Consider the following 16,779-nt stretch of genomic DNA (forward strand, 5'->3'; position numbering starts at 1 on the left):
AAAGAAGGAACATGGAGAGTTAAAATAACCATGTAAGACTTTAGTCTGAAAAGTCTGAAAAAATAGTCTGAGTCTCTACACTGTCAAGTCATTTGGATTTTTCTACTTTTAAATTCAGACATAGAGTAAATTACAGATGTGGGACACAAAATAACATCATTCCCTGCAGGGTGAACATTTCTATAGTCTAGCTGAATATATTTTCAGTATTCCTTTGATACTCATTTCCCCAAGTTTCAAAGAACAAAAGTAGTAAATGAAATTGTAAAGCTCATATCCAGGGTACTAGAAAAATCATAGCCATTATATGATGGCTGTCACTTTCTAAAGCCTGGTTCTGCTTGAAAAATTACTTCAATAATAAAAGAGGCATGCTCTCCTACCCATGATGTCATTGGCCTGGTTCTGCTTGCCTAGTGTTCAATAAAGATAGAATCTTTGGAAAAAAGAAACAAGGCCAAAGTTTTGTGCAATCTATGGCTTTTACTTTTTATTCCCAACACACAAAGTACATGAAAAATATCAATTATTTCTCTTTAACTCTTTGTCTGCTTCCTATTTCCAGATGCTTTAAATAGGAGAGAAAAAGCAAGGCAACAAAATTAATTCCATCTACTACATCAAAGGCTGGCATATCAATGTTTCATCTGCAAAGAGTCAATAGCAAAGTCACAACTATAAAAAGAAGAAAAACCAATTATCATGTAAGTGCCTCGTTAGTACCTGAATTTTTTCCATAAAGAATAAATGTGAGCCATATATTACTGCAGAAAAAAGTTACTTTCTCCTTTTCATGAACTTTTTTGCTTCTTTCAAAAGCTCTTCCACATCCTCCTTCTCTTGGTCTTCCTGTCCTGGTTCCCAATCAGAATCTTCATCTGTTGGCTCATATTCTTCTTCCTCATCATCGAGAAAGCTGTCATTGAGGTCATACTCATTGGGTTGCCCAACATTATCACTGTCTTCATCTGCTCCGCTTCTCACTGGAAAAAAAAAAAAAATTGGCACACAACATATTAACAACCACTCAAACCTGGGAGCAGAGATAGCCAGCTGTAAAATGTCTTTCTCTAATGAGAAGAATTACTTTTACTTAAGACAGCACTAACCACCACAAGTTTCTAGAAAGGGGGCTTAAATTACTTTGTTAGAATTCTAACTTTTCCTACCGTGAGGCTCCTGAAACTAACATGTCCTGTGAGAATCATAACAACAGTTCCTTAATAATACCATAATCATATTCATCCTACCCTACCCTCGGGGTGGTAGAATATACTCTTGCTCCAGTTACTTATTGTCCCTCCCTATGATATGATTATATTTAATCAGCCCCAATGACATCACACTTGGTCAAAGGAAAGTGGGAGGAAATAGTTTGTGGCACTTCCAAGGGGAAGCTGTAAGTGCCTTTCTGGGGTTCTGCTGCCGTTGTTTTCCCTCCGCCACCATCTCCCTCATGTCCCAGCTCAGGGCTGATCCTTCAGCCTGGATTCCAGGATGAGAACACACATTGGACAAGGCCACAGCTAACACGCAGCCATAACATGAAGGAGAAAAACACCTACTTATTGTCGCGAGGCACTGAAATCTGGGGACAGTCTGTGATCACAGGAAAGCTGGCACAATCTGATTAACACACCACGTTTGTGATCAAATGAGAAAACATGAGTCTATACACTTCAGAAAGTATGGTTTTATAGATCTTTGTTTTGGGGACTGTGACTACTGAAAATATCAGGATTGCTATGATAAAGCCATTCTGCTTTGGAAGTTATCTCTTATAAATATGTGACATCTCAGTAACACCCGTCTCCTTTCAGATTCAGAAATTAACCTAGCAGATTCACAAGAAAAACACATAATGCTGAAACAACTTCAGGTTCTCCTCCTGCTTTATTTGGCTATTCCTTCTCAAGCCTTTGCTGGCTCTTGCTCGTCTTCCCAACCTCTAAATTTTGGAGTGTTTGAGTTCCTGGCTGGGACCTTCACTTCACACACTCTAATAACACACTCCAGTCTTATATCCTATATTCCCAAATGTATATCCCAAACCTTGACTACCACCTGAATTCCACTCTCCTTTATCTCACTGTCTATGGATTCTCTCCACTTGCATAAGGAACAGGCATCTTGAAACATCATATTCCCTGAACACAGCTCTTGAGGTGCTTCACCCAAATCTAGTCATTTTCTTATCAGTCTTGAGTCTGTGACTTCTCCAACCTTCCAAGAAACCCTGGAGTCATCCTTGAATATCCTCCACTGAAAACCCAATATCCAATATGTCAAGAGAATCCTATTGACTCTGCATCAAAAACTGTCTGCCACTTCTCACTCTACCTACTCCATTGTCTGGTCTCCATACCATCATCATCTTTTCTCAGTCAATTCTAATGTTCACCTAATGGATTTCTTGCTTCAACTCTTATCTATTCTCTACAGAGAAGCTAGATAGCTTCCAATAGCTTCCTACCTCACTCTGAATTAAATCTGAAGTTCTGACTTGCAGGTGCTGGCCTCTAAGAGCCTACACAACTAGCTTTTCTGAACTCATCTGCCACTCCTTCCTTACTCTCTTTGTTTCAATTCTACCCTTTTTCTACCACACCTTGAATAGGACAAGCAGGATCATCTCCAGCGCTTTTGGAGTCACCATTTCCCTTGCCTGGCAAAGTCTTCCCTTAGATGATCACCTGTCTTGCTCTATCCTTCAAGCCTCTGCTCTCATGTCAAACTATCAGAGTCCTTTCACCATCCTACCTGAGATGGCACCTGTCCGCCCCCCCCAACACACCCTTGCTATTCTGTCTTCTTACATACTTTTTCTTCTCAGCAGTTTCACTATATGACATCACATAGTTGTTTACCTGCGCACTGTCCACCTTTGTAAAATTCTACAAGGGCAAGGCTTTGTCTCTACTGTATCCTCAGCTCCTACAACAATGCCTAACACACAGAAGAAACTTAATATAAATATTTGTTAAATATATGACTGGATGAGCAAATGAACAATCCGCAAATCAATTGCTGAATACCTTTAGTTTTACAGAAAACCTTCTTAATATAACCTACACTTTTAATCACTAACCTGTCAATATAATGAGTTACATTAAGGACTTTTATCTAAATCCTGCTAATTGGAGGGGCTTTAAGCTTCAGTGAACTTTGGAAATCTTCAGCAGTTTACTGGGAAGGCTCAGCTCATTCCTTGAGCAACAAGGTCATGTTATTTATTTTCTCAAAAAATTATTTATAACTATCAAGTCTTCATTTATATAAACATCACATAATATGATTCTTTTATTTTTTATTTATATTTTTAAGATTTTATTTGTTTATATGACACAGGGAGCTTGCAGGACAGAGAGCACAAGGAGTGGGAGCCGCAGGCAGAGGCAAAGGGAGAAGCAGGCTCCCTGCTGAGCAAGGAGCTGATGTGGGGCTCCATCCCAGGACTCTGGAATCATGACCTGAGCCAAAGGCAGACACTTTACTGACTGAGCCACCCAGGTGCCCCACATATGATTCTTTTAAATAGCATCTAAAAAATCTAAAAAAAACCCATCCATAATAGAACTCCATGCAGCTGGTAGCAAATTTCATCCACTCTACTTCACATGATTGGGTATTTTGTGCTTTAAGTAAAAGCACCTGAAGAGCCAACTCATGACAAAGGCAAAGTCAGCTCTCTGTCCTGTGTTAGCAGGGCCATGCCATGTGGACACTTCTTAACAGGGTATTAAATGCTGACATGTGATTATCTTTCTGGAATCAATTACAATGGATCCTCTTTAGCAGACTCAGTTAGTGGCCTTAAGTATTGTACAATGTAAATACCATCTAGATGGGAGTCTACCTTTTTTTTTTTTTTGTTTTTGTTTTTTTTAGAAAAATAACAGTTTCTGCCTTTCAGTGTAATTGGGCTACGCAGACAGTGAGACTTGACTTTCTTGGAAAATGCTTTGAATAAGCATACTTGGTGATCTGAATTATTACACGATTTCCTGAATCATAGGAATAAACTCAGGAAGCAAGGTTCTGAACTAAATATGGCTAACACCTAACCTAGGAATAAAATGCCTGTCCTTAGCACACAATTAAGCTTTTATGCCAAAAGGGATATGAAGAACACTGAAAGCAAGGGGAAAAAAAAAAAAACCCAAAAACCCATGCATGTATTTTCCAACTGGGCACGCTGAACATACTACAGTATGGTAGCTGGGTATCTGGATTTGAAGTGATAAAACTAGAAAAGTTCACATAAACCTTGCTAGTAGCACTTTTTTGCTAGATAAAAACTTCAAACAAAGCTCATACAAGGAAGTTGGCTGGTAAGAGAACCAGGAAACACTCGAGGAATCCCATCACAGACCATCCCAAGCCAAGACTTCAGTATCGTACAGATACTGTAAATTGGTGAAAAGCTTATTAAAGTGCAAAAATAATAACAGAAGACATAGCAGGAGCTGTTTAACTTTTTTACTCAATAACAAAACATAATTTTTATAGTTATTTTTTGTAGATTTCCACAGAATTAATAATATAATTGCATTTAAAAAAAGTAAGTGCCTACACATTTTCCTATATAATAGCTAGATTTGAAATATGTTTTTTTGGTTTTTTTTGTTTTTTTTTTTTTTTTTTTTTTTTAAAGGGGTTGGGGGGGTGGAGGGGGGGGGGGGGAGGGCTGGAGGGAGAGAGAGAGAGAATCTTAAGCAGGCTTAATGCCCAGCACGGAGCCAAGGAGAAGCCTGAAATCATGATCTGAGCCGAAATCAAGAGTCTGGTACTTAACCAACTAAGCCGTTCAGGTGTCCCTGAAATATAATTCTTGAGTGTGTCTAAGAAATCAGAACTGCACTTGTTTCTTCCAAATCAAGGTAAGCTCAGATGAAATATTTTTTTTTTCTCTCTATCTTCACCTAGAAGTTTCTTGCTGTTAGTTACTGCTATTTTTATGTGATTGTCCATCCCCCTCATCCAACAAAAAGTCTCTAAAAAGCAGCCATGGTTTAAGAGAGAAGATAGACTGGGGAGTAGAAACCCAAAGATCTATGTCATAAACAAGCCCATAAACAATGCACAAGTCACTTAACTTAATGGCTTAATGGAATTTATGTTTTTTATCTATGAGTCGAAGGATGTTGATTAAATTACTTCAAAAATCTTTTCTGACTCCCAAGTTATAATTTTAAGTCCAAAGTAGGAATCATCATTTTCTCTACAAAACACTGAAGTCATATGAAACACAGGGATGACAGCCTGACTGCATGAAGCAGTGCAGAAGAAACAGGCGGTCACTTATTTTGAAGAACTGATGGGTAACACTGCACTTCCATGATGGAAAAGAACCACCTTTAGAAAAGTAACAAGACTCTTTTAACATCTTTAAAGTAACAACGGATTAACTATTTGATATTAGGCTGTGGTCATTTCTTAATTTCTGCTCATGTAGAAGGATGTGTCACATCAGAATGACAATTCCTAAATTTGTGTCTCAACTTTTCTTTACAGTTTAAAATTTCACTGTCAGTTCTTACCCTAAGAACATCAGTCTGAAGAGCTAGTGAAGAGTACACTGTGTCAAATGCATGTTGGAAGAAATGCTGGTTTTTACAGAGAGAAAATATCGTTCCAAATTGCTGATTTTTCCAAATAGATTTCTGGTGTTAGGATCTAAGACTGTCATCTTAGATGACATCTAAGAGATGTCTCATAACAGATTTATAGCTTAACATCAATAATTCTTCAGATTTTATTGTTCTTTCTTTACCAGTAAATCTGAGGACTAATTAGGATATTAATTCTCATTAAGTAAAAACAAATTTTAGCTCAATATTCTAAAGATGAAAACCTACTACATACTACAAGAATAAACACTTTTTCAAATACTTCATTTTACTACTAAAGACTCATCTTTCTCATCAAGCTACTAGTTGGGTATTCATATTTTAGCCTTGGAAAAGCAGCTTGTATATTCCGGTCTACTTTATTATACATTAAGTTTATTCCTCTTTTTAAATTCCACTGCACTAGCCTTTTTTGTATCCCCAAATCTCTCTGCTTTCCCTACACTAAGCATCAGTTTATAGAATCTCATTTAAGTTCCATTAATTTCCATAATAGCTTTCTAGAACTTTTGGGTTCTACTTCTGGAAGGAAAGTATATATAAGCAAATGTGTGCATACCATTGCAGAACTAGAGATAAATTAAAATAGCTATCAGTAGAACATTTAAAATTTTCAGCCATGGGTGGTACCAATAGCCTAGAATAATGCATATCACATAATAACAAAAGCCAGAATGACTCCAATAATCAAATAATAAAATGCTGATAATAATTTTTTTTAATGCTGTCAACAGGTAAGGTAGCTAAGAAAGTATAAAATAAAATTTTCCTGGAACTGATCGCTCTTGCATTCAGTATTTTGTGCCAAAACCAGAGTACTCTAAGAAGTGTGGAAAGTTAGTGAAATTTTAAATCAATTAGATATATAAGAAACTTAATAGATGACAGCAGTCAAATCTACAAAAAAAAAAAAAAACCTACATAAATTGTTACATGTGTGGAAGAACTCTGTAGACAGAAATGTTTTAGGAGAGCTAAAATCAGAAATTAAATATTAAGAGTTTAATGCAGTTATTTTAACATTGGTACCATCTTAAATTTTATTGTCTCATTGCGTAGATATGATACCCCACCTCAAATTCAACATGTTTAAATTAAAGCAACAGCTACCTGGCTCTTCCTCCTGATCTCTATGATATGTAAATGTCATCCCTAGTCTCCTGATAAATTGTATTATAATTCTGAGTCATCATTATTTCCTTTATGTCACCACAGGCCCCAAACCAATTAGTTGGCAAATCTGATATTTCTTTCAAAATCTTACTTGAATCCAATTCTATCTTTCCATTCTCATGTTGGCCAACAAAGCTCTGGCCCTTTATTCAACTGCTTAACATCCAGAAATCTTCCCCCACTCTAACTCTGACTGTTCATCGTCACCAACTTGATTTGGATAAAATACTGCCTCCCCACTCCAAGCCAATGCACCTGTATCTTTGGTATAGTTTTCAAGGGCTTCTGTAATCTGATACAATACAACCTTTTAGTATCATCCACAGTTAACTACAGACACTCTCCAGGTTAGCTGAACTGATCCACTTGCTAACCCCATACACCACTTACCATCTTCCTCCTTGGTGTCTTTCACTGATCTATTCCTCACTTTGTCTGGGATATCCTCTATCTACCGACCACAAAGCTAAGAAACACAGGCGATTCAAATCCAAGCACCTTAAAGACCAACTTAGCCTAGATTCCCACATCATGGTCTACCCTGATAAGCCCCAGCAGAAAGTACTTCTTCCCTTTCCTCAGAGATTTTAGACCGTCTTTGCCACAAGCACATATAGAGCCAGAGCTGGTTCTCACGATCTCTGTTAACTCTGCTTGTTTGGAAGACATAATAAATGAATCAATAAGTATATAATGAATCTATGTAAATGAGAGTAAGATCTTGGGTGATGTTAAACTTTAAGGATTCAGGAGATAAGAAAAACTAGGATGTTAGAATTCACTGTGAGATAACTCTAAATTAAGAAATATAATTACACCCCAATATTTAAGATTGGAAATACTCCAGAAACCTTAATTTATAAGTTTTAGAGTAGGAAGAGTGTTTCGACAATTTGGCCTTGAAAGTAGATTAAAAATATAAAATTAAATTTTGGAATGCCTGGGTGGCTCAGGAGGTTAAGCATCTGCCATGGGCTCAGGTCACGATCCCAGGGTCCTGGGATCGAGGCCCACGTTGGGCTCCCCGCTCAGTGAGGGATCTGCTTCTCCCATTCTCTCTGCCTCTCCTCTCCAGCTTGTGTTCTCTCTCTGTCTCTATCTCTCTCGCTGACAAATAAAATCTTTTTTTTTTTTAAATTAAATGTTGCTTAAAAATACCTACACTTTTATAAAAACTGGCTTTCCAATGAGATGAAAATCTTTTCTTAAAGAAAATTAGTTGCTGTAAAAATATGTTCTTCCTTCAGAAGATTCCCTAATGATAATTCAAAGAGGCTTTTCAAAGAAAGCTCAGATTAAACTATTGTACCTGGTGTGCATTGATAGTTTTTAGGAAATTGGTTCTTATTTTTATAAAGATACAGATGTGTCAAATGCATTTTCCTGGGACAGTGTTAAATCTTGCTAAGAAAATATGCTTTAATCAACATACATTACATGACTGCTGGTAAGAAAGTTTATTTAACCCCCAGAAATGCTACATCATTGGATACAGCCCCAGTAAAAATATGTGTAACACGTAAGGTGTAACCTCTATAACCTATGAGCTCGGATAAAATGAGTTGTGTTTGAAATACTAAAGTACGAAAATGTGTTTCAGTGACAAATTTCAAATGGAATTCTTTCATGGTGAAATTCTTTACTTCTGTCACTTGGTTACAAAGGGGCTGTGTTTATGCACACACATGTGCATGTGGTCATAGCTTGCAGAATATGCATTTTCTTCTCTCATTCTGTGGGTAGAAATATTGTGTGCCAAATTGGCCTCTGCATTATATGAACGATACAAAGAAGCCAGAATTTGTTAAAGTTAAAAAGTATTCGAGTTTGGAACGGGGGAAAGAGAAGGTAGGACGGATGCCTGCACCTAAGACTGAAGGACATTGGATGGATGCTTCCCTGGTATCTGTCCTCCCTGCCTCTCTTTCCCCCAAAACTTAAGTTTCTATCAGGGATCCCTGTGGTTCTGAAGAAAGTGACCTATCCTAATTCCAGGGATGGTTCAAATTCATCAGTGGTCCTAGTGATTCATTCAAGAGTAAACGATATGATCTAAATCAGTAAAAAAAGTAAATTTCATGATTCTTCCTAGGAATAGTGAGAACTGAAGTTGTTCATCCACTCTCTCTCCTGAGATGTAAACAAGGGTGCTGAATAAGGATGCGTCTAGTCCCTTTCTGGTGGGGAGGAGCCGGTCTTAGGATGATAATGACCCCTTTAAAGACAGAATGATGAAAGGAAATTGGGTCATTGGTGACATTATTGACATTACTAATGAGCCAAAGCAGTAAATGTCTAAATCCATCCACACTTATTGTATTTTTTCACTTAAAAAAATCAGTAAGTTCTCATTATCACTGAGGATAGTTTGAGATTTTGTTTTCAGATACTGGCCAACAAAAGAATTCTAAAAGATACAATGATAAATATATATTGTTGTGCAACGATTGTAGAAAACATCTGGTATATAAAAAATTTACCACTTTAAAAAAATTTTATTTATTTATTTGAGAGAGAATGAGAGAGAGAGAGAGATTGAGAGAGCGAGCATAGGAAGTGGAGGGTTAGAAGGAGAAGCAGACTCCCCGCTGAGCAGGGAGCCAGATGTGGGACTTGATGCCAGGACTCCAGGATCATGACCTGAGCTGAAAGCAGTTACCTAACCACCTGAGCCACCCAGGCGCCCCTATCACCTTTTTTAAATCTAAGAAAAACCATTAAAATCAGCAAATTCATAGAAGCAGACATTAAACAAAAATTCACATAACTCGAAATTGTACCTAGGTTTAACAAGAGAATCATTTGAAGATTTCATCTTGTTACCTGAGGTAAAATTACTTACCTGGAACTGCACTATGTCTATATTCTATCTTGTGCTGAGGATTCTTCCTAAAAAAGGAGAACCAAAAATAAGATCTAGTTTTCCAATCACTAAAAATTAGTAGGAATATTTACACAAAAACGACAACAACAACAAAATAACTAACCTACAAATAAAATTAGGCCCCAATAAGCTTCTTACTGAAAAGCATTTGTTTTTTTCGTTGTTAACTACAGTCACCATGCTATACAAAACCCTTTTTTTTTTTTTTTATTTTTTTAAGGATTTATTTATTTGAGAGAGAGAGCACAAGCCGGGGGAGAGGCAGAGGGAGTGGAAGAAGCAGTCTCCCCCTGGCAGGGAGCTCGACATGGGGCTTGATCTCAGGACCCTGGGATAATGACCTGAGCCGAAGGTAGACGCTTAACTGACTGAGCCACCCAGGTACCCAAAGCATTTGCTTTTTAATTACAACATTAAGTGCTTATTACATGCCAGGCATATTTCTAGATGCAAAGATATCCTGATGAACCAGACAAAAGTTTTTCCCTCATGACTTACTGGAGAAAAATAATATGAGATGAAAAACAAGATGTCATATTCCCCAAATATAACATATTATATTTCTAAAATGTCAATGCCATGTATCACATATATAAAAATACAATGTATAATCGTGTATAAAACATAGAACACAAAATATCAAATATGTGTGTATATGTGTTTGTAATCTCTGAAAGGATACTTTTATGGTCTTCTTGAATCCAAAGACAAAAGCATCTAAGTCATGTCTCTAAAGATCACCAATTGTTAAGAGAAAACAGAAAAGGCAATTTGCATTGAGAAATGTATACGACATACTCCAAAGTCAAACAGAAACTACTGTTTGGGTATCTGTTTTTGATTATATGTACCTATGATCCTTCTATTATTTTGTTAGTTAAATGAATGTTGGGATACACTATATATATAAGACATTCTCCAGATAATAAAAAACTGCCCAGGCAGCAAAAATCCAAATCAGTAGCTGGTCGATCATGACCCACTTGATGGGTACCTCTCTTAGGGGACTCACACAGGAGAGCTGGGGTACACTGACAATAGGCATGAGCTAAGCTACACAGCTCATACAAAGCTGTTGTGAGGATTCATGAAGAATACAGAGCAAGTCCTTAATCTAAGGGCATGATAGGTTGTAAGTAATGAATGTTAACCATTGGCACATCCATCACTGGTTCAATAAATAGTCATGGGGCACTAATTACATGTCAGGCTCTGTCAGGTGTCAGGGATGTTTCTTATTGCTAATATCTCTTCTTTCTTGGGTTTCTTGGGATCACTTTTCATCTGTGAGCATTAACACACTATAAGATTGCAACCACACAGTTAATTAGGGTCATAACTCAACAGTTTTGAAAAGTGGATAAAAGATTCTAGAAAAGATTGTGTATTTGGGATAATTAACCCAAATCTGACCTTTTAATGGAAAAGATACTTCGAAGTTGAGAGAAAGAAACTGGACAACTTCAACGTGGCCAAGAGAGTTGCACATGAACAAAGCTGCCGGGATGATCTGTGGGAAGACTGAACACACCAGCACAGCTCACTGACTTGTTGAATGCAGTCTATGAAAATGCAATTCATGCTGGAGGTCAGAGGAGGAGGAGCAGAAACATGAGGGAGAGGGACATTAATTCCAATAACCTGGAAAAAGATTGTTGGTCATTTGGGAGTATTTTTGGTAACCTTTTACAAAATCTTTTTGTGTGAGTGTGATAAAATTAAATACACTGGAAGGTTTTTGTTTTGAAAAAAATGGCAAACCTACTGAAAAGTAGCAAGATTAGTACACTGAAATTTCGTAAACCTCTGTTGAGATTCTTCAAGTGTTAATAATCCATATAGATGTCCAATTGTTGTTATTATTATTACTATTTATAGTCTTCTGAGATTTAAAACTGTTTTCTTCATTTTAATACATATATTTTTCAGGTCCCAAGCAGTCCCAACTTTTCCCACTTTGCTCTTAATAATTAAGAAGAAATTTATTGAACAGTTTATAGTCTTAACTGTTTGCTACTACAGCCTCTTTCAAAAGCTGCTTTTAGAAAGTCTCAAGTAAGTGAATGTCTGTCTTTAGAAATAAGTACAGAAATAGTACAGAGGACCTGAACAGAATTTTTCCAAAGAAGACCTATAAATGGCCACCAGACACTTGAAAAGATGCTCACCATCACCAATCAAGGAACTGCAAATCAAATCCACAATGAGATGTCACCTTACACCTGTCAGAATGGCTAAAATCAAGAACACAACAAATAACAAGTGTTGGTGAAGATTTGAAGAAAAAGGAACTCATGTGCACTACTGGTAGAAATGTGAATTGGTGAAGCTACTGCAGAAAACAGCATGGAAGTTCCTCAAAAATTAAAAACAGAAATACCATATGATATTTACCCAAAGAAAGAAACATTAATTTGAAAGAATATATGCACCCCTATGTTTACTGTAGCATTATTTATAATTGCCAAGATATGGAAGGAACCAAAGGGTCTATCGATAGAAAAATTGATAAGGAAGATGTGTGGTGTGTGTGTGTGTAATCTCGTAGACCCATTAAAAAAGGATGAGATCATGCCATTTGCAACAACATGGATAGCCCTAGAGGATATTATGCTAAATGAAATAAGTCAGACTGAGAAAGACAAATACAATGTGATTTCACTCATACCTGGAATCCGAAAAAAACCCAAGTGAATAAACAAACAAACAAAAACAGAATGAGACCTATAAATTCAGAGAACAAACTGATGGTTGCCAGAAGGGCGGAGGTGGGAGGATGGGAAAAATGGGTGAAGGAGAGTGGGAGAAAGAGGCTTCCAGCTATGGAATAAGTAAGTCACAGGAATAAAAGGCACAACATAAGGAATATAGTCAATGATACTGTAACAGCTTGTATGGTGACAGATGGTAGCTACCCCTGGGGTCAGCAGAGCATAATATATAAACTTGTTGCACTGTGTTGTACACCTGAAACTCATGTAACATGTGTGTCAACTACACTCAAATTAAAAAAAAAAAAAGATACAGAAATGGAACCAAAGAGTTTACAGAGACTCAAGTACAGTTTATGCACCAAATACCAGTTAAAAGACTGCTGATAACAGCTGTCACCACCACAGAGACTGAAAGTGAGAATTACTGTTTTTAAAGGCAAACAGGCTGGGGGCCTGGGTACTGATTCAACCTTCCGGTTGCAGAAGATAGTTCCTGCTTCTCCATTATCTTGAAACACAGCCACAGTGGGCCTCGCAAACCCCGCCTATATAATATCATCTCACATACTGCCTAGGGGAAGGCAAACCACTTCAGAAAAAAAGATGAGGAAAAAAGTTTTACATTTGTATATTCCCAAACAGAAGAGCAGAAAAGTGTATTTTGAAATTTTGTACCCAGAAAAGAAAAGGATTTGCAGCTCCATGGACAGATTTTCATCTGCCTTAGAAGGGGGGGATGCTTCTTAGAGACTCTGATAATAGTTTCCATCCTTTCCTAGAAGAACTTGCTATTTTCATTACAAGACAAGCGTAGCGGCACCTGGGCGGCTCAGTTGGTTAAGCGTCTGCCTTTGGCTTAGGTCATGATCCCAGGGTTCTAGGATCAAGCCCCACATCAGGCTCCCTGATTGCAGAGGAGTCTGCTTCTCCCTCTACCTACTGCACCCCCTGCTTGTGCTATCTGTCAAATGAATAAATAAAGTCTTTAAAAAAAAAAAAAAGACAAGTGTAAGACCATAAAGGAAACCAGAAGAAACGAGTCGATTTGATACTTTTCCACATTTAGAGGCCAAACTTCCAATTTCAAACAAAAGGATTATCAGTACAGTTTTTGCTTAAAAACGAAGAAAAAATATCTTCTGTGACAAATCCAAAAGTTTTCTCTTTAGATCTTTAGGATGTATTTCCAAGTATATTTTCTTCATTGATGATAAGTATAACTCTCAGCATGGACTTTAATAGGAAAATGAGCCAAAAAGAAAAGAGAATATATCACATGTAAAAGCACATACTCAAAATAAAAATAAGTTTTAGACATGTCTTGTTTATGTAGCAATTTAAATGTTAAAAAAAATCAGTATTCTGAATGTTAAATTCTTAAATTATGCCCTTCTTCAAGGTGTCCTGTAATCCCAGTCCCAACCTTTATTTGCAGTTCCAAGTTTTCATTTCTACTCCAGGAGAGTATTTTTGATTCTTTGCCATCAGTAGGTACTTGCTCACAGCGTTTTTGCCAAGAACGTTCTTCCTGCTATACAATGCCCAAGTTCAAATCATACCTCCTTTAGGAAGGGAATTCTGATAATCACTGGGACACAGCTCTAGAATACATGGCCCATATCTACCATTGGGTGCTCACTACATAATTTTTTTTTTAGAAGATTTTAATTTATTTATTTGACAGAGAAAGACAGAGTGAAAGAGGGAACAGAAGTAGGGATATTGGGAAAGGTAGAAGCAGGCTTCCTACTGAGCAGAGAACCTGACGCAGGGCTCAATCCCAGGACCCTGGGATCATGACCTGAGCCAAAGGCAGACGCTTAACAACTGAGCCACCCAGGCGCTCCTCACTAGGTAACTTCTTACAGTGTCATCTAAATTTTCAACACAAGTGTGTATGTATGTGTGTGTGTGTGTGTGTGTGTGTGTTCTCTATCATCTACCAAATGAGCCACTAGAAGCCACGGAGTTTTTCTTGCATCTTTTAATATCTTTTATAGCACCTTTCACAAGGCAGTATTCATCTGTAGTTTTAACAAATTTACCTACCAGAATGTAGATTCTTTTAAGGTAAAAGGTTTTTTTTAGTTAAACTTTTACATGTTTCCAAATTGGTGAAATATTTTATATTTTCCTATTTAATAAGAAAACAAGAAACTTGTTTTTGCTAACTTTACTACTGTTTCTTAAAATAAGTGTTGAAAGGAACTTGACAGAATATTATCAATATTGTATTGTCAATATTGTCAGTACATACCAAAGTTTAAAATTCTCACTGGTTGGAGCACAAAAAGCAGTTTCTAGTAATTTCGAGACTGGTAATAAGTGTTTTTGAGTTCATGTTAACACTTAACATTTTTATAGTAATCCTAATCCACGAATCCTAATGTTTTCAGAACCCTATCCTTTGAAAGGTGGTTTTTTTACCGGAAATTTGCCAGAGAATGCCTATTCTCATTAGGTTGGAAAGAACGTCAATGAGCTGAAACTCCTTTATATTCACACTTATAAAGTTAATAATCCAAGTACTCACTGAATCTTTTTATGCAAACCTAAGACTAAAACATGTTAGAATTTCCTGCCATTAACAATTCATATTACTTCCCCACGAAACAATGAAAATGTAACAATCGTATAAAGCAGACTCCACTGCAACCAGGTTCCTGAGATACTGACTGGTCAGCATCACCAGACACTTAGCTCTAGTCAATCAATCATGCATGGAATACAGGAACACACAGTCCTTCACAAATGCTTAAGAGATAGAGGCCACCGTGTTCTGGATCTGTCCTCATTTGGCTGGTTGAACTTTGGACCACTGGCATTGCTATGGAAGGGGTTCAGGTTTCAGGATCAGAAGGGCTGATTATGAATTCAAACTATACCTTTTACTGGTTGTGTGATTCATGGAAAGTCCTATAAACCAAGTCACCATTTACTCATCTGTAAAGCAGGGATAATACTGCTTAGCTCACACAGGGTTGTTCCCAGGGTTAAATGAAGTAACAGGTATAAAAACTTATAGGCTATTTAAGTATATTCCACATGTCAGCTATTTTTATAGAAACAGAAATTAATTTTACTTTAAGACAGCCAACAATGTGTGAAAACTCTATGTGCCAGTAAAAGTAACTGCCAATTAAAGAGTGCATATGGAATGAAAAAAATTAAAAAATTCGAAAGTCTATTAAATAACAAAATATGGGGGAAAAAGTATTGCCAATTAATACTAAATAGCTGAATTTTGTTTTTAATAATACATATTATTATGATAGAATATTTTCCTCATCATGCTTCACATATTCATGGAATATTTTCTTTCTTTTTTTTTTTTTAAGATTTTTCTATTTGTCAGAGAGAGAGTGTACGTAAAAGAGAGAGCACACGTGCAAGCTGGGGGAGAGGCAGGCAGAAGGAGAAGCAGACTCCCAGCTGAGCAGGGAGCCTGATGTGGGCCTTGATCCCAAGATCTCGGGATCATGACCCCAGTCCAAGGCAAATGCTTAATTGACTGAGCCACCCAGGCATCCCTATAGAAAATTTTCTAACATTCACCTGTGCATATTTCATTTTCAAAAATCAGTCATTTCATAACAAGGCAGAATGTCTTTTTCATATAACTCTGGGTTAAGGCTAAGTGGCAGTTTTGTGCAGCTCTGTGAGGGCACATGAGCATTTGAGATAACTTTCAAAGATAATGCCAAATTCCACCTAGGACTTTTTCCTAATAATGAATGGAAATACTCAGAGTTCATTCATAAAAGATTTACATCCATCGCAAATGGCATTTTCTGTAACTTAGCAGACCTCAAAATCCTTTCTGAGGTTTTTTTTTTGTATTATTCTTAATTATTAATGGCAATATTTGGTTTCTGAACATAAAACTATACACCCATAACCATACCAGGGTTTCAGGAGCTGTTATATTTTAAAATATACATTTTCCAAAAAAAATTCTGATTTTAATGATATTGGTATTGGAATAAATACATATCTGAAGGAAGAACACTCCAGGAAAAGGAAATGGAAAATGTCTGTAAATTCACTAAGTCCCTGAGGTAGGAAACAAGCTAAGGTATTTGGAAAAACACACAGATTTGTAAAGCTCAAAGAGAATGAATGAGAAACAGTACAGTATGTAGTCAGAGAAGGACTTGTAAGCTACAGTAAAGAGTTTTGTGGGAAAATATTGGGAGATTTTGATTAAGAAAACATGATACAATTTAATTTTAGAGAATTATTCTGGTTGCTTATGGAAAATGAACCACAGGAGGGCAAGAGGAGAAACTAGGGTAACACTTAAGAAGCTACTGCAGCACTTCAGAGGTAAGACGTGGTGGTTAGGACTAACATGATAAGAGGTGGGGAAGAGAGAAGT

General features: G+C 36.9%; 1 protein-coding gene across 1 annotated transcript in view; it reads right to left on the reverse strand.

Moving 5' to 3' along the window:
• Window positions 1-444: 444 nt before the first annotated feature.
• Window positions 445-16,779, reverse strand: part of APLF (aprataxin and PNKP like factor) — a 77,548-nt gene continuing 61,213 nt past the window's right edge. Inside the window, exons 9-10 of the mRNA XM_032873749.1 lie at window positions 9,646-9,692; window positions 445-983 (exon numbers count right to left, since the gene is read on the reverse strand). Of these exons, the coding sequence (XP_032729640.1) occupies window positions 778-983; window positions 9,646-9,692 (253 nt within the window). The 3' untranslated portion in view covers window positions 445-777. The remainder of the gene's footprint in view (window positions 984-9,645; window positions 9,693-16,779) is intronic.

This window comes from Lontra canadensis, unplaced genomic scaffold (genome assembly GCF_010015895.1).
Source record: "Lontra canadensis isolate GAN:19392208 unplaced genomic scaffold, GSC_riverotter_1.0 scaffold50, whole genome shotgun sequence".
NCBI lineage: Eukaryota > Metazoa > Chordata > Mammalia > Carnivora > Mustelidae > Lontra > Lontra canadensis.